Genomic DNA, 22,458 nt, shown 5'->3' on the forward strand with positions numbered 1-22,458 from the left:
TTATTGGGCGGAACTATAGTGATTTCTGCTTTTAGTAGTGTTGCGTGTACGTACACGCTGCATTACACGAACACCACTTGAGTTACTGGTTGAAAATAGTAAACAAAGATCAGCTGTTCCCAGCAAAATCAAATGGGCATATTTTCAACCAGTAGATTTGCATTAGTGTTCGTGACACCGCGCTGCGAAACCACTATGGGATTGCGTCAAAAGAACTCAATTTTGGGTAGTTTGGCGGTTCCGTGTAGAAATAACCCCAACACCTCCCAACACTATAGGATACTGCAAGATGACGTCACAAAGCAGTGCACTGACAGTTCAGCGAGCTTGTTTACATAGACTTAGTCTCTGGCGGAGATCCGGCAAAACTGTTTTTCGATACAATTTCAGTAAAACGGTAATTAGACGATTGGTCTTGTTCTAGTAGGATTGAATATAATCGATATTTCCGTTTCATAATGGTTTCAGGATGGAAAACGTAAATTTAATTTTCGCCGCTCTTAAAAAATTCTAACACCTTGTAAACAAGCTCGCTGAACTGTCAGACAAAGTGAGGTTAGATCAGGTGCTTGCAGTACCCTATAGAGCTTACTGACGTTTATTCACCTCTCTCTTTCAAGCTTGCAGGCGGGATAGGATTTGTTTTCATCGGGAAACCTTTCCTGATGACAACAAATCCTATTCCGCCTACATGTTTGAAAGAGAAAGGTGAATAAACGTCAGCAAGCTCTATTTTTAGATTTTCCTCGTGTTTCGTATTTTTTGAACATTCCCCAAAAAGCCTTTTATTTACTTTATGAACGTCAAAAAATATCCCAGTAAACAAAAATTTCTAAACAAAACAGTTAAAAAATAATTATTTCCGTGAATTTTGATTTGTTTTACTATTTTTATCAATAACTATACAATTTTAAGTGCTCTCAGTGAATTGCTATTAACCGGAACAGCTGCCAAATGGAAAACATCCTGGAACCGAGCAGCTCCGACGACAACATGCCGTCCGACAATGGCAAAAAAGATCTCCATTCGCTACTCTCCTCGGAGGACGATTTCTTTGATGGTCCTCCGCCCAGCTCGTCGATCAAAATCGAACCGACCCAGCTGCAGGAGGAAGTCATCGTCCGCACTACCACCAGCAGCATCGGTTCGTCGTACTCGCTCAAAACGGACGAGTTCGAGGACATTATCTTTCCGGAAATTGGACGCGAAAGTGTCGGCAATGGGAGCAGTTCTTCGGCCGTGCCCTTGCTCGGCAGCAAGGAGCAGAAGGATCTCGAGCGAGCCAAGCGGAAAGAGATGAAAAGCAAGAAGATTATGGAGGAAGAGGAGCTGGAGAAGATGCAGTAAGTTGTTGTGATTGACTGTTTGTTCGTAATTAAAAGTTAATTGAAACCATTCCCCCCGCAGAGTGCTGGTATCCAACTTCACCGAAGAGCAACTGGACCGGTACGAGATGTATCGGCGGGCGGCTTTTCCCAAGGCGGCAGTCAAGCGACTAATGCAAACCATCACCGGCTGTTCGGTTTCGCAGAATGTTGTTATTGCGATGTCCGGCATAGCGAAGGTGTTCGTTGGCGAGGTGGTGGAGGAAGCGCTGGATGTGATGGAGCACACAGGGGAAACGGGCGCCATCCAGCCCAAGTACCTGCGGGAGGCGGTCAGGCGGTTACGGGCCCGCGGTCAAATTCCGAGCGGCCGGGGGCACAAGCAGTTTTTCAAGATGAACTGAGCAGGGTGTTTTGTCCATTAAGGTAAGTTTGCGGGGGATGGGTGGTCAGACGAAGCCTCATTATGCTAAGTAGATATATAATTTAATAAAGATTCGATTGAAACCTCATAGATAGAAGCATCCGCAGCTTTGATTTTGATGACCGCGCATCAAACAGGAGCTTTGTGGTCGGCATAACCCATCTGTTTTGAATGATAGCTGTGGTAACAAATGGGCAGTTACTCGTCCATAAGTCGAGCAACTCAGTCTTCAATATTTGACAAGGAATAAACTCGAACTAGAATAAACTAGAGTGACTGGAAGGGAGAGTGGCGTCATGTTCCAATTTTGACAGGTCTCCTGCTCGTTTGGAACGGGAATTTGTATGGATTTGACAGATGATCGCTGTTCCAATTTTGACATTGACGCCACTCTCCCTTCCAGTCACTCTAGAATAAACATCTGTTTGACACTAATGAAAATTCGATCGTGTCAAACAAGATGTTTGAGGGCTGGTTTTGTTGTGGACAAATATTTGACATATGTACTGGGATCTTTCAGCCTTTTAAAATTAATATGCTTAGTTAGATTGGCTATTTTCGGTGAAATGATCAACAAACAGCATTATTTGCGTAACGCGTTTCGGTCTACTACTCTTCGACCATCATCAGACGCCTAAAAAACATTTATTTGTTACAAACACTATTCACATACAAACAGACCATTCAACAAACAACACTTACATTCAGCTGATTTACTTCACAATTACGTCAGACGATTAATACTAATTTTTCTTTTGGTCAATTTTCTCTATATATATCCCATTACCCCCCTAGTCTACGTTATAAGTTTCTCTCTTTCGTCGTCGTTTCCTCTCATGGTTGACGTCATTTCTCATTGTTGCTTTCTCAGTTGCGCCAATAGACCGTTGTAGGTTGAATTGAAATTCCCACACTCACGCTGTAGGTTCACCGTGTGTGCTTCTCCTCGTTTTTTTATGTGGAATACCTCTGCAATACATCTGGTCGCCTGGTCCTGTATACGATCCAGAATTCGTGTTTTGTTGAAGTCGAACACATGTCCTTCCTCCATCATGTGGACTGCTAAGCCAGACTTCGGGTTTCTCTTCCTACAGTCGTTTTGGTGCTCCGCAACTCTCACTTCCAACATCCTCTTCGTTTGCCCTATGTTGGATGTTGGAAGTGAGAGTTGCGGAGCACCAAAACGACTGTAGGAAGAGAAACCCGAAGTCTGGCTTAGCAGTCCACATGATGGAGGAAGGACATGTGTTCGACTTCAACAAAACACGAATTCTGGATCGTATACAGGACCAGGCGACCAGATGTATTGCAGAGGTATTCCACATAAAAAAACGAGGAGAAGCACACACGGTGAACCTACAGCGTGAGTGTGGGAATTTCAATTCAACCTACAACGGTCTATTGGCGCAACTGAGAAAGCAACAATGAGAAATGACGTCAACCATGAGAGGAAACGACGACGAAAGAGAGAAACTTATAACGTAGACTAGGGGGGTAATGGGATATATATAGAGAAAATTGACCAAAAGAAAAATTAGTATTAATCGTCTGACGTAATTGTGAAGTAAATCAGCTGAATGTAAGTGTTGTTTGTTGAATGGTCTGTTTGTATGTGAATAGTGTTTGTAACAAATAAATGTTTTTTAGGCGTCTGATGATGGTCGAAGAGTAGTAGACCGAAACGCGTTACGCAAATAATGCTGTTTGTTGATCATTTCACCGAAAATAGCCAATCTAACTAAGCATATAAAGTATCGCGGTGATCAAACCAAGTCAGATTTTAAAATTAATGTCTGAGCTACCTCAGATAAGTTATCATCATTAGCTGAATCCGTTTGAGCCACTTGAGCAGCGGCCGGAATTTTGGGCACTTTTCGCTATAACTCAGTCAATTCCAAATCAATTGACTTGTAATTTCTGAAAGAATCCTAAAGTCTCAGAACAAATGTTGGAGGAAACCGAAGACGGCTAATAACAAGACAGACATCTTCCCTCTTTCTCCATATACCTTGGGAGCTACAAGCACACTAGCGCCACGAACGACTTCAGGGTAGAGTGACTGGAAGGGAGAGTGGCGTCAATGTCAAAATTGGAACAGCGATCATCTGTCAAATCCATACAAATTCCCGTTCCAAACGAGCAGGAGACCTGTCAAAATTGGAACATGACGCCACTCTCCCTTCCAGTCACTCTACTTCAGGGAACAACATCATGAATGAGTGTGCATGCGATGCTATCATTTGCGTGTACGTATTTGCATGTACACGCACACAATCATATTTTAATGTTCCTGTAATTCGTTGAGGGCGTTTCAACCATGTCGCCTGCAACAGGGTGGGAGCTGTCTGTCTTGTTATTAGTCGTCTTCGAGGAAACCCTTGAGGCATTTCCAGGGGTATTTCTGAAGGAATCGCTTGGCTCATTTTTGAAGGAATCCCTGAAGGACATTCTAAAGGGACACCCTAAAAACACTCCTGGAAAACTAATAGAGGAATCCCTGGAGAAATATATGGATAACTTCTTAAAGCATTTCTTGGAGAAAAAAAAATAATCTCAGGATTTTTTTATTTTATTTTATTTATTTATTTATTGATTTTAAACAATTATTTCATACATTAAATACAGAGTAGAGATACACAGAATTGATTTACAGCTACGAAATGAACAACAACTTTAAAGTAACATAAACACAGTTTTTTTAGACTAAAGACGTATTCTTGGAAAAATCGAGAAAAAACCAAGTAAGTAAAGTAATTATAATATCACAGTGGTTTGATTAGGTGGCTAAAATGCCTTCGATCAACGGATTGACGGACAGTTGGCAGCTAAGCAGGAACTTCCCACCGATGCGGTTGACGAACTCATCCAAGGTTTCCATGTTTGCAATGTCGTGAAGCTCGTCAGTGGGATACCAAGGGTTAAGGTTAAGCATCATTTTAAGCAATTTATTTTGCTTTATCTGCAAACGCCTCATGTGACATCGCACAATTCATCCAAGCTGGGCAGCCATAAGTGAGAACAGCTCGGAAGACACCTTTGTACAACAAAAGCTTATTGTGAAGTTGTAGGGACGATCGACGTTTCACTAGAGGATAAAGTGAGCGGGTAAGTCTGTTGCATTTCACGAGAGACTGATTGATATGCTTATCGAACTTCAGTTTAGAATCTAAAGTCAGCCCAAGGTATTTTGCCTCGGAGGACCAAGGTACTCGATGCCCGTTCGCTCTGATCTCGGTGGCTGGAAGCAACCGAGGAGAATAATCTCAGGATATAGTGCAGAAAGGATGGCGAATTTCTAAAGGAATTCGTTTATAACAACCGCGTTCTTGAAGCAATTCATGTATTGATTCCTGAACTCCTAAAAGATCTCTTGGAGAAAATTGAGAAAAAAAAATTCTGGATGATTCATGTATGCATCCTTGAGTAATTATCTTAAAAAAAATCCAATATAAATCGCTGGAGTAATTCTTCTGGGAATCCTTAAAATACATTATTATTTAAAAAAAAAATGCGGGAAATTTTGAAATAACAGAAAGACTCCTGAATATTTTTTTTATCTCGAGAGGAATTTTTGATACAATGGCAAGAGCAATTCCTGGAGAAATCTCTGGAAGATTTCCTGGAAGAATCTCAGCAGTTAGAGAAATCCCTGGCGAAATCCCTAGAGAAATCTGCGAAGGAATTACTGGAGAAATTTGTGGCGAAATTTCAGTAGGAATCCTTGTTGGAATCCATGGAAGAGTTCTTGAAATCCCTGGAGGAAATCCAGGAGAAATGTCTCTAGGAATTTCTGAAGGAATATCTGGAGAATGTCTTGGAAAAACTTCTGAAGGTATTCCTTAAGCCTTTCATGGAGGAATTCTTGGATAAATTCTTGGAAGAATTTTTAGGGTAATCTCTGGAGGAAATCTTGGAGGGGTTCCTGAAAGACTCCCTGGATGAATTCGTGGGTGAAATCCTGCACTGAAAAACAAAAGAACCCAAATTTGAGTATTTTTAAACTCACTTTTGAGTTCTTTTTTGCATCCTGTTGCATTCGCTCTCTTTATTGTTGTCAGAGAGTGAATAGCAAAACAACCCAACTTTGAGAGTTCGATGCGGGAAGCCAAAATTGAGTAAGTGGCACAGTACAGAAAGTTGAGTAATTTTAACTGACTGTTGAGTAAAAAGAACCTTGACTTTAGGTACTTTGGCCGTATCAGCTTAAATGTAAACTACCTACCTAAACATCGACTCCAGCAACTCAAAATTGGCTTCCCGCACGCAACCTCGAAGTTGGGTGGAATGAACTCACTTTTGGGTACTTTCGTTTCTCCGTGTGGTGTAATGTTTGTAGGAATTCCTGAAGGGACTCCTGGATTAATTCCTGGAGAAATTCCTGAAGCAATTCATGGAGGAATGCCTGTAGAAACTATTGGAGGAATACCCAGAGAAACCACTGGAGGAATCTCTGAAGGAAAGCCTGGAGGAATCCCTGGTGGAATGCCACACGCTATGTCCAAAGGGAAGTATTATGAAAATCGAATGTACCCCAAATGTTATTTCCTAGGATCAGGATGGTAGGTTTGAACCTCTAGTATCATAATCTGTACGGTTTAAAATATTTCATCTTGGTTTTTTTTTATATTTTTGATTTTTGTTACTATTTTTCCATACAATTGTCGAAAAAAGTCATTGTAATCGAAGATGCCTTTGATCAAGCGCGTAAGCGATCGTTATCAACGTATTGATCATACCTAAACAAGCCCTCTTTAAATGTAGATGTGTACCTGTAGTTTTTTGTCAATAAACCAATTTGTTCTTGTTCGTTACTCGCGTGTTCTTTTCTGAGTTCCGGAAAGACCGAACCTCTTCAGGTTATGGGCACCATGATGAAGGAGAGTTCTGGAATTCCCCAGCTCAAAGGGGACAACTTTGCGAACTGGCAGTACAGAGTCAAGCTACACCTGGAGGCCGTGGAAGTATCTGAAGCGCTGGACACGGTGCCCCCACAGACCGTTATTATAAAATAAAAATGTCCATCAAAACTAAGTTCAGGGATCGAATCCTGGTGCCATTCTGCACCTCTGGGCAAATTTTTAAAATAATCCCTAGGAAGAATCTCGAGAAATCTCGATTTGTTGTTTTATACTAAGAAATTTCAAAGAAATCCACGTTCAGATTCAACAATATCGCTTAAATACCTACACAAACTTTCCCTAAAGTGTTCAAAGTTGTTTCAAACCCGTATTTATTTAATAACGTTACTTCAATTATACATATTTACTACTCATCTAAATAAATTAATTGATTAAACTGACTTACCAAACATTTGGCAGTATACAAAAATCAGAAAAAAAAGATGCAAAAAACGTTGCTTGTCATGTGTGCTTTTGATTACCAACGTTAGGGTTAGAAAACTGGAGTAGGTCTTTGAAGGCAGTTTTCTTAAAATGAATAACGTTTTCAGTCACAATAGTCGAAAACAAATTTATACTTTTTTTCGATATTGCTTAGCATTTTGAACAGGGGCATTCAGTGTTTAGTAATTGTATTGTTCCTTGCTGTAAATGTATCGCTCCTAAAGCCTGCGCACTTTAGAATCGGTACACTTTCAACCGGCTGCCGCTCAAAAACGGTGTCACTTGGAAAAAAGTGTTGTTAGAAGCAATTGAAGCTTATCTATTGTAGTTTGTAGGAAAAACATAAAATTTGCTGTTTTTATATTTTTAGATGAACTATTGATCTGAAGTCGTAAATAGTGCCAGTTTTCTCTGCACACATTGAGCAAAAACCAATCATTATCAGATTCAAGATTTGTGTAGGAATATATAATTATCAAACCCACCATTTACGTAGTATGGAAAAGTTCTTGGTATTATTATTGTTGATTAAGGGAGGCAAAATATTCCATGAGTGTTTTAAAATTTCCAATATAGCTATGGTAAGCCTTTGAAGGGTTTTATGAAAAATCAAAGACTTGCATAGATATTTAAGGTCAAAAAAATTGTTTTCGCATAAGCTTTAGTTCGGCAAATACGCATACGGGAAGAATACTATACGAATAGTATTGGTATACAAGAAACCAATGATTTGATGCAGAACAATATAAATATTCGTGACTCGAAAGCTGTATGGACTATTGCTGACGAAATTCATTGGATGTATTTTGATGGCGTGAAATATCTAACGATTTTTTTTTATAAAACTGAATCTACTCAGAAGTTTTTTATGTGTGATCATAGAATCACATCTATAGTTCTATAATCTATATGGTTTTCAGTGTTTTATCCTCGAAAAATATCTTATTTTAGGCTTATTATGAGGAGTTAGGCTTATGACTGTTAATTTCCGACTACTGTGAGGGAAAACTGCTAATAATTCCAAAAATAATCCAGGTTTCGATATGAATTAAGTTGGGCCACTTGAATTGGGGAATTGTAGATCCAAAAAACGATCTCAGGAAATATTTTTTCATAAAAAAAATAGTTTGAGTAAAATTATGTTTTGAACATAGCGTGAATGGACAATAAGGCTATAAGTTTATTATGGTCTTGTGAACCATATTTGTCAAGATTTTAATGTCGTAACTTGTTTTGAGCATATGTTTGATGAGTATAATTTTGTTTCTTGTGGAAATATCAGCCCGTAAGCTGTGAAATTTGAAAATATTGACGATCATTGATTTGTGCAGAATAAAATGGCATGAATTTCACAATCAGGTCAAAATTTTATCTTGAAGAAATAAAAACTGTTTTTTTCATATTTTTCCTACAAAATACAATAAATAAGCTTCATTTGCTTCTTACAACATTTTTTTCTAGGTTAACCCGTTTTTGATCTGCAGCCGGTAGAAAGCGTACCGATTCTAAAGTGCGCAGGCTTTATATGGGGCGAGTATGACACATAATCGATCCGATGACCGTAAGGACGTGGCCAGCGCCGTTATTGACTTTCAAATATTGAACTCTCGAATTGTGCACATTGAGAATGGTTAGCTAGTCCCAAGCCTTGCTTTCATTGGTTCTCTGTGCAACTATGGTCAATCACGGAGTAGCAACTACGGTGTGTACGATTACACTAGTTTACAAAATAAAATGAAAGTCGTGAACTTCTGTCAACGACCACAATTTTTGAAGCACAATTTAGTGCTGATTTCGAAACCGTGCTTTAAAAAATTTAAAGTAGAGCAGTTTTTGAGTTTTAGCTCAATATCGAGTTTTACAACTTTTAAAAATATGGAATTTACTAAAATTCAAATATCTTGCGTTTTGTTCAACCATTTTCAAATCTTTTTCCATAAATTAAAAGCTGAATACAATACCATTTGATCATCTGAATGCAGGTTTTGCGTCAGATTCATGAAATTCAAGATATTGGCGAGTTTTAGGGACGATCTTCTTAAATTTCAGCCAAATTTCCAAAAATATATGGAGAAATGTATTTTTTTCAATAAGAAAGAAACAATCTAAAAATTCTTTCTCAACTTTTATTTGACATCATATGTAGGCAAGTTACAGTAAAAAATTCAGCTCAATCGGAGCATTGATTACGAAGAATGAGATGTGTGAAGTGAGCGACGTTGCTTAAAAATAGAACAAAAATCGATTTCAAATCATCAACCTTGTATGAAAAGTCGAAAAAATTTCCGCTCTACTGTAATTTTTTTCCTTCGCGTTTTCGAACTCAGGGCATGATTCTACACCAAAAATGATCATCAGCTTAGCGAGTTCAAAAATGCTGTAAACTAGTGTTATCTTTGATTTGCTTTGCCTAGAATTTCGAACATTTTTTTTTGGAAAGAAAAGTGCTACATATTCTTACACATGAACACTACCCAGGTAACCAATAAGCCGTAAAACAGGCATTAAATCGATTCTATAGTCGAATATAGAACATGGTTTACAGAGCTTATTGGAACTATATTCCCCAATAGAGCTGCTCAAATGCCACTTTTGGCGCATTATTCGGCTGATATACGGCCTACAGCAGCCTCCCGTACTGGGTCTCTGGACAGACAGCTGTCAGAAGCAGTCTTCAAAATATCCTTTGCATTTCGTTGCTTTGATCTTAAAACTAAGGAGTAGAAAAACGCACGCTCCTTGTTTGGTGAATCAACATAGCTGCGATTTGCTCCTCTCATTTTGGCAAAATACTGCATCATTGATCTAAATGGTCCACTGCACGAATTTGTGCTGGCCTGCTTACTCCCACACGAAATTTGACGTTTGAGCGGTGTCGGCACCGCTCAAACGTCAAAGTTCCTGTGGGAGAAAGCAGGCCAGCACGAATTCGTGCAGTGGACCATCATTGATCAACTCTTCGCACACGGCGGGCAATGTTTCAGGCATAACAACCGTGCGCGGTAGGCCTAGCAACGCTAGTAACAAATATAATTTGCGTCTGGTCGAAAGTCAACTAAGTCCTGGTCCTTCCTTCAGACAAGTATACATTTAATTTATAAACTTGAACTTCCAAGGTCTCCTCAATTTCCTTTTCTTTCAGCATTGATCGAGAATGGGCGAAAATGAAATATATTGACCGGTCTTATTCCAGCTTTTCCTACACATGGTGGATCTGACTGGTTGGGTGGGGTCCCGGATCGCCTCAATGAAAATAATCAAGCGGAAATGCATTAAACCAAATCGATCCAAAGTAATGCGGACAGCTGCCAAATGTTTCTAATTTTTCATCAGTTTTATTTTGTAAGGAGCAGCAAAATAATAACAACCAAATAAAGAGTTCTTTCTGTATTTTAATTTCTTCATTTACAATATTCGATATTTGTCCCATTAACATTCTATTTCCCAATAATGGAACTACAAAACCCAGACATCCAGCTGGACAATTTAGTAAAACCAGAAAAAGGATAGTAACGATTTGATTACAACGTTTCAAGAATTGTTTCTCTAACATCTTACTATAATAACCAACAAAATGGTAGTAAAGTTGAATTTCCCAGTAGAAATTCAGTACGTTTTCAAACTGATTTTGAGCTCTTTCCTAGGTTCTACTACTTGTCTCTCCTCAAGTATTATGCGGCAAAAATACCAGCACTCATGGAAAACATTATTCTTATCGTCAGCTTACTAGTAAAAAATAAAGTATGGTATCTGAAACGTGAAATTTGATAACACGCATAGTTTGTGATTCGGAAATTGTGTCATAGAGATTTAGTCAGTTAGAGAAATATCCAATTGCGAACCCCAAATGTATCCAAGGTCATTAAATTGAAATCTGTGCGCATCAAACATTTTCAGAGACGCTTACTGCAGAGCGTTCTAATCCTTGATTTGGTGTGAGAATTCTGATGCTTCGCTCAAACGTCAAAAATGCTTGGCACCGTTGCGTTAAAATGATTTGAATCAATGATGCAGTATTTTACATCAAATGATCACAGGAGCAATAAAATGCGAATGATCGAATTTGTAGCGAAGCATTGAGTTTTTCAACGCATACTTTTTTAAAACTCAGCTTTGCAATGATGATTTTTGAAGACTGGTCAGAAGTGAGACAAAAAAAAAAAAAAAGTTTATTTATCAGTTGTCCCTTTCTTCCACGCCTATCTGACTGATTCTTTGCTGTTTTTTTTTCTTTGCGGTGTTTGTAGCAGTTTTTTGCTGCTTGATCCAGATTCCAGATAATGTCCTCGAGGTTCCTATTGCACCGATTTAGCTATTTATTACAGCTTATTTCGCAGGTTTATACCCGTATTTAAAACAATCAAAATCTAGGCATCATAAATAAATACTCATCCAGAATAAATTCGAAAGATTGGATAGACCCAAAGATAGACCAGATTAATGTCGGTGGTCAATGGTTTAAGCAAAGTTCATGGTTGAAACGAATTTATTAGAGAACTACAAATTGGTTCTATTCCAATGTTGAGGGAGCCGATTGTAATTAAAAATTAAAACTAAAATCCTTGGGGAATAAATAATCAAATAGAAATGTTTATGCTTCGTTTAATGTTGCCGCAAGCCAATAGCAGCTCTTTTTCCTAAATATTTTCGTTGAATTCCACTACGGGCGTTGGTCATCGTTTTGTTTTTGGTGGACATTTATTTTGATCAACATAAACGTCATGTACACCAAGCCATTCAAAAGCACTGACAGCCATCTTATTCGGCTAATAGGCACAGGGTTATCAAGCACTGTAAAATAGTGTTATATACCACTATACGGCCTATTACAGTGCTTATGGCGTTCAGAGCCTACAAGCACTTGGAAAACTTGTGTAGGGCTTATTGACACTGAAAATCTGTTGAATGACCTTTATGAGGCTTATAACAGTGCTTAGTGGTTACCTGGGTAGAAAATTGCTGAGAAATATGTGTTAAATAAAGATCTAATAGTACACCAATTTTGGAAGAACAGGAAACTACGACGTATATGTAATAACATGGGACACGGTTTATATGGGAAAATATAAAAAATGCAAAAATTCTAGTTCTTGTATGCTTTTTGAGTTCCATTTTGGTCCCATATCAACTGTGCAAAATATCAGGTCGATCGGGAAAATTATTTTTTTGCGCCCGTTATTCTTAGTTTTTCAGACGATTTTATGAGAAAATTTACTTCTTCAATGAAAAATCGCTTGTTTTCACCCCTTGGTCCCTAAAAATAATTCGATGAATGATTTCTGTAGCAAACTTCACGATGAATTAGACCTCCGAAAACCGCAAAGCGATGCGAAGTTCATGGAAAAATGTTATGAAGCCTTACCCGATCGATAAAATGACGAGATTTGATTATTTATTGTTATTCCTTACATGTTAAACAGCGTTTCCATGCTATTCGGTTTTCACTCAATAACTTTTTCCACATATCTTAGATCCCTTTGTGGTCTTTGGAGGGTTGGTTCCTCGTAATATAGTAAACATGTTGATGAATTAGGGAAAATTTTAATGTATAACACTGAGATGTGTAATATGTTCATAAAACAATAGGGAAAAATCGCTTTTTAATGCTTACGTTAAAACCGATGCATGGTTTGGAAAAACATAATGTCAGTTTAGTCAGTTAATTGATTTGGGTGAGTAGTAAATATGTATAATAAAAGTTGCGTTGGTAAATATATACTGGTTTGAAACAACTTTGAATACTTTGGGGACTTTTTTTTGTAGGTATTTAAGCAATATTGTTGAATCTGAACATGGATTTCTTTGAAATTTCTTTGTATAAAACATCAAATCGAGATTTTTCGAGATTCCTCCTAGGGATTATTTTAAAAATTTGCCCAGAGGTGCAGAATGGCACCAGGATTCGACCCCTGAACTTAGTTTTGATGGACATTTTTATTTTATAATAACGGTCTGTGGGGGCACCGTGCTGGAGCAAGATGTGCCTGCGGCGGACCCGGAACGGAAGAAATTTCTTCAAATGGACCGGAAGGCGAAATCAACGGTAGTGAGTTTTATCGCGGATGAATGCTTGGAGATAGTCCGGGAGAAGCAAACGGCGAAGGCTATGTGGAAGGCGCTCGAGGATACCTTTGCCAAAAAGTCTGTAGCAAGTCAGACGGTATTGCGGAAGCAATTGGCCAGGCTCCGGATGCGTGAAGGATCGTCGATGAGAAGTCATTTCCAGATGTTTGATGAACTAGTGCGGCAGTTGAAAACGGCGGGTGCGAAGTTGGAGGAGACCGATTTGGTGGCGCAACCATAGACTTAATAGTTGGCGCAACTGTTCCTCACCCTACCGGACAGTTTTGACCCTCTAGTAACAGCGTTGGAGAACATGAACGAGGACGAACTAACTCTCGAGAAGGTGAAGCAGCGTTTGCTAGCCGAACAGATGAAGCGGCCCGATCGTCGTGAAGATCCAGTTGATGACAAGATTGGCGGAAGTACCAAGAAACCGAAGAAGTTCACTGGTAAGTGTCATCGGTGCGGCGTGGTCGGGCACATGCAGCGTGATTGCCGACAGAAGCCAAAGAAAGGTGGCCAGGGTGAAGCTAATGCAGCAAATGAATCGAAGAAGGTATCGTTCACGGAACCCGTGAAGAAGTCCAAGAAGCTGGTATTCTACGTGGATTCGGGATGCAGTGACCATTTGGTTAATCGCAAGGAATATCTTCAGTCGCTGAGGAAGATGGCGGAGCCGTTCATTGTGGATGTTGCAAAGGATGGCGTATCGTTGGTCGGTGAATACGAAGGAGAAATTCGAGGGGTCACGAAGGCCGGAGTTCAGTTCGAGATGAAAAATGTGGTCTACCTACCGGACCTGCGTGGCAATCTACTTTCGGTGAAGAAGCTATCCGAGTCCGGCATCGAGTTGCTGTTCACGAAACACAATGGACAAGACAAAGCGATTTTGAAACACGACGGTAAAACCATTGCAGAAGCGAATCTAAGAGGTAACCTTTACGAGCTCGAGTTGGTTGCAGACCCTGTTACTTCAACGGTTAATCTATGTGCGGTGGAGGTAAGTTCCATTTGGCACCGTCGTCTTGGGCATGCAAGTCAGCAAGCGATGAACAATTTAGTAATGCATGGAATGGTCAATGATATCCCGGAGAAGCTTTTTTGGTTTTTGCGACACGTGTGTGTGGGTGGTACAATACCTTATTATCAATGAACTTGGACTGAACCAATAAGGAAAGGCCCTTTGGAGATACCATGTTACTTGCCAGCTCAGGGTTAATATGCTCAAGGTCGCTTATTGACTTGTTCCCTCAACACCCACTCAGAGGAAGGGCACTCACGAAGAGCAAGCAACTGCTCGAATTACACTACTACCCACTAGCTTTACCAAAATCGGAATTAACGGCAATTAATGTTGTATACAAGGTTGTACACCGAGAAAAATCCAATTTGAAAACCGGAAATCCAAAAGCGGAAGCAAACTGGTTCCTTACTGAACCCGACGACGTGAAAATGCAAAAGGAAGTGGAACTATTAATGACCAGGGCTATGTTCCTTGAATGAATTAGCTACTGAGGCAAATTTGCATTACAATGATTACAGTTTATTGACGTCATGTCACAGGGGTACTTGCGTGTTTGGGCGGATCGCGATCCTGGCGGGCTTGGTGGTGGTTTCGGTGGCAGGCTGTTCTAGGTGTCGACGGCTTCTACGGTCGACCGGACCGGCTATCGGGATGGGGATACCGACGGCCGTAGTGATCAGCTGGGACTGACCGTTGGCTGGTTGATTCGATCCAGCGACTTGAATGGTTGGTTGATGGCGGGTTTCCAAAATGGCGGAAATTGCCACCCGTGTTGGATGACAATGGAGTACCGTATCCTAGACACGGAAACGGAAGCTTGGTGTACTGGTGACGTAGCGAGGGCGAGGCGATTGACAACGGTGGCTAGTGGCTTGGAAGATGGCGGCGGTGGCTAACAAAACTCGGCCGGGTTTGGCGATGGCCGGACGGGTGTCTGGATTTTCTCCAGCAGCAATGGCGTCTTGGCTGCTTGGACCTGGATGCGTTTTCACACCTCTTCCTATCTCACCGTGTCCTGCTCGGTCCTCCGGTACGGTGTCTGCCGAAAAATGCAAAGAAACAGAAAAAGGCCCGCTTCGTGGACCTGCCCACCAAATTAGTACCCTGTGACGTCATAGATTTAGCCTCTTACAATTTTGACACATTTTCACTTAACAATTAACAATTACCTTTTTCTTCTGTATTTCCTAATATAAACGTTGTAGATTATCACTATCTCGGCTAACGTTTGGATGTACGCATTCTATAAACAGTTTTAATCACATTAACTCACAATTAACAATTAACAACTATTTCTCTTTACTAACCGTACTAATTTCTAACCAATGCACGCTTTTAACACAACTAACAAAATAACTATTGTTTTTTGTACAATTACCACCTAAACAAAAGAAACAAAACACTAATTATTAACACTTCCACTTCTTCTTAACTTTACTCTAACCTTTTCAAAAACGGTTCTAATAAACTTCGCGCACTTCTAATACTTTCAGGATTTCCAGGCAATAAGAGAGTTTCCTCTGCGATTTTATCCTTTTTATAAAAATTGCAAATCATGGATGAGCCGAAGTTGTTCATCAATCGTTCCCGTCGTACATTCGGGAACGATTTTTGACAGTTATGCTCTAAACATAGCCATAATTGATTTTGGTTCCACCTATGGGACAGTAGTGCAAATCCGGGCGGGATTTTTATGTTATCCTGTCACGGAGAGTAGCTTACATTGCTCAAAAGCACCCACCCATACCGATAGAGTGTTGTGAGTGGAGCAGCGATCACTACACACATCAAGCCACTGTGTGCAGCCACTGACCCATTTAGTGTTAGTCGGATGTGTATTTATTTAAAGGGCGTATTATTCTATTGGGAAGAGGGAATATCAAATTGCGGTGGAGCCGACAAATAAAAATTGTAACCGCTGGTTACATTACCCCCTCATCCTCCTTGAATGAAAAGAATTTTCATTCATTTTTATGATTTTCATCTGATTCATAATCAAATTTTTTTTGATTAAAGCAAATTGACCAAAATAGGCCCTTTTCGAAAGTCTTTCACCTTTTTCGCTCTCACGAAAAAGAAAAGGAACTCAAAGTAACTCAACCAACACCACTGGGTGTCGAGAACTGTCAAATCATCGACTGGTTTGTTTACATACCGACGCGAAATCGAACTACGGTGCATGCGAGTCGTCGAACTTTTCCGCGGGTTTTCCACGAAGTTTTCGCGAGTTTTCCGGCTGTTTCGCAACAAAATCTCGTCCGGCGAAAGAAGAATCTCGGGGTGCGCAAATATCCGCGATCAAAAGGTGCATTAACCGGTTGTGATGGCACTTGCTGTTGGGGGGATCGACTGATGAGGAGATGATTCTTTTGGGGGAAGCGATTATGTTTAGCCAGGTAAGTTTGTTTTTCTTATGTTTTCGTTAGTCGACGGTGACCTTGACGATTTTCAATCGTTTTCAGCTGTTAACGGGGTTCGGCGATTTTACCGACGGTTTTGTTTTTCAATGAACGTCCGGACGTGTTTACTGAATGGTAAGTTGTGAATCGGATAAAACGAGTGTTTTGAAGAGTGAATCAAATCGTTTTTTCTAGCTTTCTGGCTTCAGGTCGCACACGGAAAACACTCCGATCGGTTTTCCTGATTCGTCGGCCAGTTCGTACGAGCTGGTGCCAACTCGAGCGAGGACGGTGCAGGGTACGTACAAGGCGTCCAATTTGGCATTGTACGAGTCCGCTGCAGAAGATTGACGGAAGTTCCGTCGGAAAACCCGCTGGCCCACAGAATAGACCGGCGCAGAAGTTTTAGAGCGGAGATTGTACGTGCGGATGTTTTTGTCGTGGCTTTTCCTCAAGTTTTGTTGCACTATGGAATAAATACGTTCGTCGATTTTTCCCTTCCTCTCCACCCTCTCCTCGTCGGACACTTCGTCCGTCTCCCTATCCATCCTATGTTCCTCTCCAGATCCTACTATCTCATGTCCGAAAAGAATCTTATAGGGGGAGAATCCGGTGGCTGTGTGGGGGGTGCTATTTAGACAATACTCAATCTCGGACACTCGGGTGTCCCAGAGTTTTTGATTTTCTTTAACGTACGATCTAATGCAAGCATTGATCGTACGGTTGAGACGCTCGACAGGATTTGATTGACTGTGATGTCTTGCGTTTTTCCAATGTTGGACTTTATGTTTTGTCAGAAGAGTATTGAACTCTGATGACAAAAATGTTGATGCATTGTCGGTAATTATGAATTCTGGGACTGAGTATCTTCGGAACCAGGATTCTTCTAAAATTTTGATGACTAACGTAGCCGAAATTTTCCTAACCGGTGTGAGCAAGCACCACTTTGAAAAGAGGTCCATGACCACGAGCAAATGGGCATTCCCATTTTTACTGCGGGGGAGGGATTGTATGAAATCTAGCGCTATAATTTGAAAGGGTTTATTTGTCAATCTTTGACGACCCGGCGCTGGAATCTGAGATTGATTTGATGGTTTGTTTTGCCGACACATTGAACATTTTCTGATATAATTTTTCACGTCGGTTAGCATTTTAGGCCAGAAATATTTCTTCTTAACGAAAGCTAAGGTTTTTTCGCAACCAAGGTGCATTTTATCGTCGTGCTCTTCCACGAGGATTTTCTCTCGCAACGACTCTGGCACACAGGTCTTCCAGGAGAATCGATAGTCAAGCAGATCGTCCTGTGAGGAAACCAACTTTTGAAGGAGTCCGTTCTCATACCGGAAGTCTTTGAACTTTTCAGGGTCAGCCTTGACTTTCTTCACCATGTCAGCATACCAACCATGGTCACTGCTGGACACGGCTAGTTCCTCAACGGAACGAGACAAAGCATCGGCCACGATGTTGTCTGCACCTCGGCGGTGTAGGACAGTCATGTCATACTTTTGAAGCTCTATGCTCCAACGGCATAGGCGAGATGAAGTACGCCAACTACTTCGCATGATGTAGGTCAACGCAGAAGCATCTGTGTAGACCGTGAATTTACTGCCCTCTACGTAGCAACGGAATTTCTCAATAGAATTGAGTACGGCTAGGCCTTCCTTTTCTGTTGCGAAGTACCGTTGTTGGGTAGTGGTCAGTTTTTGGGAATAGTATGCGATGGGTTTTTCAATATCGTCATGCGTTTGCGTTAGCACACCAGCAATAGCGGCGTCGCTTGCATCGCAGTGAATGGTGAATGGCAGACTAAAATCGGGATTCGTTAGGATTGGGGCGCTAATTAACATTTCTTTGATTTTGTTGAATGAAGCTTCTGCTTTATCATTCCAACACACAGACTTCGGCTTATTCTTGAGAAGATCTGTGAGATGTTGTGTGTAATTACTATAGTTGGCCAAGAACCTCCTATAATAATTACACATCCCCAAGAATCTTCGCAAGGCCCTCAAGGAAGTAGGTCGCTCATAGTTGACTATGGCAGCTACTCTATCTGGGTTTGGTCGCAGCCCGTTTCTTCCTAGTATGTACCCTAGGTAAGTAACCTCTGGTACACAGAAATGAGACTTGTCCATATTGATGGACAGATTGGCAGCTTTTAGTCTCGATGCAACCTCCTGAAGTATGGTCAGGTGTTCCTCAAACGTTTCGCTGACGACTATAATGTCGTCAAGATAGACGAAAACGTTTGGTTCCAGTTCACCACTGCCCAGAACTCGGTCCATCAGCCGTGATAGTGTGGCTGGACTGTTCACCAGACCGAAGGGCATCCGGGTGAACTGGAACAATCCCCGTCCCAACACAGAAAAAGCAGTGTATTTGCGCGATCTAGGATGAAGGGGAACTTGTAAGAAGGCCTTAGACAGGTCCAACGTGGTGATGTAGTTAGCTTTTCCTAGTCGGCTTAAAATTCGGTCGGAGTGTGGGAGGGGATAGGAATCCCTGACCGTACGCTCATTCAGTTTACGCGCATCTAGACAAAGGCGGACCGATCCATCCGTTTTATCCACAGGGACTAAACGCAGGGCCCAGTCGCTGTAGGATTTTTCTATGATTCCACACTTGAGCATCTTATCTAGTTCTATGTTAACTTGCTCTTGCTTCTTCGGTGATGTGGGAAATGGGTTGATTCGGGCTGGAGCAAGCTTTTTAGCTTCCTCAGTAAGCTCTATACGATGGGCAATCCAGTTGGTCGTATCCAGAACGCCATCTGTGGCAATTTTGAATTGCATTTTAACTTTATCCAGGCTTGCGGTTTGTTCTTCGGATAAATCTGTCTCCGAGCCTTCCAAGGAGGACTGATTTTCCGGTATTAGATTTTCTCCCGCGGCCACCTCTTCAACCTGGATTTGGCCAATCGTGGGACGGATTTTAAATGCTCTCCAGAAGTTCATTCCCAAGAGAATTCTTCTTTTGAGTGATGGAACTACTAAAGTATCGACCATTTTAGTAGCCCCATTGAACGTGATAGGTAAGTATACTAAACCAGTGACTTCCAATTCCTCACCGTTGGCGGTCCGCAGACTCACCTCGGACGGAAAAAGTTTTAATCCACATTTTCTTATCAAATTCAGAGCACCGATCCCAAGGATGCTCAGATGGGCTCCGCTATCCAAAAGACCAACCATAGGCGTTTCGAAAACGGAGACTTTCACAAACGGTCTGTCGTCATTGGCTAAGTTGATTATCGTTTCGTACGTTTGAAAATTGTGTGAATGGACATATTCGGTAGGAGAAACTTTGTCTAATCCAAAGTTTAGCAAAGCCTCTCTGACTTCGGCAACAGAGTTGAGGGACTTTATTGTCGGTCGAACTGTCTGCCCTCGGGAACAGTTTTCGACGCGTTTTTTGCACACCATGGACACGAGGCTGTGTCCACGTTGAGGAATCCACATTTTTGACAATATTTGTGCTTCGGTCTGTCGCAGTCGCGAGCATGATGACCTTGAAGACGACAATTGAAGCAATATCCATCCTTGAGAGGTTTATATTTTTCGACTAGTACCTGTAAAATATCTTGTTGTTCGTTCGGCCGGACAGGACTTTTGGACTTTCGCGGCCGCGAATCGTTTTCTTCATCAGAACCGCGTCGATCTCTCGACGAATTATGGAACGTACGCGACTTCTGTTTCTCCTCTGACTTGGCCTTCGTTTTAGGCTTCGTCCCCGTATTGATTTCGTTCACTTGCGAAGGTTTACTACGTGTATTCGAGTCATTGGCGGGTGTATGATATTTGTACCAATACGTCGCGTCTAACCGTCTACCAAACTTCTTAAGATCGGCCAGATTGTCAATTTCCGACGAAACAACGTGGCCTTTGTAATCCGCTCTCATGTTGCGAAACACGATTTCGAATTTTCGACGTTCGGTCATCGGTTTGGTCAACGAGTTGAAAATCTTTTGCAACTCGATGAAATAATCTTGAAAGGTTTCGCGTGGACCTTGTTTTCTCGCGATCGCGCGTATTTCCGACGTATGGTCGTGATCGGGGCTTAAGAACTCGCGCTTCAGCTCCTCCTTGAGTTCTTCCCAAGACGTAAAATCTTCGTTTTCAAAACCGGTCATAAACCAAGTTTTGGCGGCTCCACTGAAAAGATGGATGGCCGATCGGAACAAGTCTTTCGGCGACATGTCCTCGGATTTCGCGTAGAATTCAACTTCTTTAAGAAACTTCATCAAATTCTGACCATTATCCGCGCCGTCGTACTTTAGTCTCCAGTCAGACACTGGACGATTTCGCGGTTTGCTTTCGCGTTTCTTTTCGCGGACCGGTTTCGGAGGCTCATCCGATGGCCATCCGGATTCTGTACCGGACGAATCTTTGGATTCAGAACTCGTACTTCTGACCCTCTGTCTAACGCGACGGGACGATTTTCGCAGTTTCGCGTTCGAATTATCTACCTGTCCAGGACCGAATGGAACATTCAATTGATTAGAAAAATTACCCATAGAACCAGCTCCCAACATCTGTTGAGTGGCCCACATTTGCATCTGGGGGTTCCCAAACATCCACGGTGGCATCATCCATGGAAGGAAATTTGTTGCTAAATTTTGACTCGCGACGGGATTGTCGACTGATTTTAAATTTCTTTTGCTAGAACGGTTCGAAGAAACGACTGATTCTATCTCTTCATTTTGCTTGTCACCAGCGTTCTGGTTGACTGAAAGCATTCTCGAAAACGATTGGTTAAGTTGTTCGATTACGTCTCGTTGTCCCGAAAATAACGAAAAGTGTGTATTAAAGGCCCCACGAATACTCGCTATCAACGAGTCTATATCCGCGAGATCATCTTCTCTGTCCGTGTTATCTGGCAACCGCTTCGCACGTGCGAAGTAATGTACGAGTCGCGTTTTGAGGCTTTCTCGAATTCCATCAAACTTTGATTTATTGACTAAAAAGTCTTTAATCTGTTTCACCCTCGTATCGATAATTTTAATCTCATCATCTACCGTAGTGTTCAACCGTTCGAACTCTAGATCGCGATTTGCTCCCTTCTCCTCTTTCAACCGATCTTTTAAACGTCTCATCAGTGCCGCGCGCGTTTCGGTTTCGGTGAATGGAAGCCCTCGAATTTTCAATTCATATTCAATCTCCTCACGATCGAGGTGATGAATCGACAAACCGGTATATAACAAATCGAATTCAACATCCATCCTGGATGTGAATGAAATTCCACAGTTCTCAAACACTTTTTCTCCTTCGTTTGGAGGACGAAGATAAATTTCAAAACAGTAAGCTGTTTTTGCCACCCCTACCGGGGCCGGGGGATGAAAAAGGATTCAAATTTAATTTTTTGTTGGGCGCCAATTGTTACTTGCCAGCTCAGGGTTAATATGCTCAAGGTCGCTTATTGACTTGTTCCCTCAACACCCACTCAGAGGAAGGGCACTCACGAAGAGCAAGCAACTGCTCGAATTACACTACTACCCACTAGCTTTACCAAAATCGGAATTAACGGCAATTAATGTTGTATACAAGGTTGTACACCGAGAAAAATCCAATTTGAAAACCGGAAATCCAAAAGCGGAAGCAAACTGGTTCCTTACTGAACCCGACGACGTGAAAATGCAAAAGGAAGTGGAACTATTAATGACCAGGGCTATGTTCCTTGAATGAATTAGCTACTGAGGCAAATTTGCATTACAATGATTACAGTTTATTGACGTCATGTCACAGGGGTACTTGCGTGTTTGGGCGGATCGCGATCCTGGCGGGCTTGGTGGTGGTTTCGGTGGCAGGCTGTTCTAGGTGTCGACGGCTTCTACGGTCGACCGGACCGGCTATCGGGATGGGGATACCGACGGCCGTAGTGATCAGCTGGG

At 41.4% G+C, this 22,458-nt stretch overlaps 1 protein-coding gene across 1 annotated transcript; it reads left to right on the forward strand.

Annotated features, from left to right (window-relative positions):
• The first annotated feature begins 810 nt into the window (after window positions 1–810).
• On the forward strand, window positions 811–1,846 carry LOC109408071 (transcription initiation factor TFIID subunit 11). The gene is made up of 2 exons (XM_029860879.2): window positions 811–1,343; window positions 1,408–1,846. Exons 1-2 carry the CDS (start codon window positions 955–957, stop codon window positions 1,727–1,729), a joined length of 711 nt encoding a protein of 236 aa, XP_029716739.2. The 5' UTR covers window positions 811–954; the 3' UTR covers window positions 1,730–1,846.
• The last annotated feature ends 20,612 nt before the right edge of the window (window positions 1,847–22,458 follow it).

Source organism: Aedes albopictus, chromosome 2, assembly GCF_035046485.1.
Source record: "Aedes albopictus strain Foshan chromosome 2, AalbF5, whole genome shotgun sequence".
NCBI classification, from domain to species: Eukaryota; Metazoa; Arthropoda; class Insecta; order Diptera; family Culicidae; genus Aedes; species Aedes albopictus.

Bases quoted from the DNA above. Each gene is read 5' to 3' on its own strand.
- LOC109408071 (XM_029860879.2), top strand. From the start codon at position 955: ATGGAAAACATCCTGGAACCGAGCAGCTCCGACGACAACATGCCGTCC. The intron at 1,344-1,407 runs GTAAGTTGTTGT...TTCCCCCCGCAG, and splicing joins GAGGAGCTGGAGAAGATGCA to AGTGCTGGTATCCAACTTCA.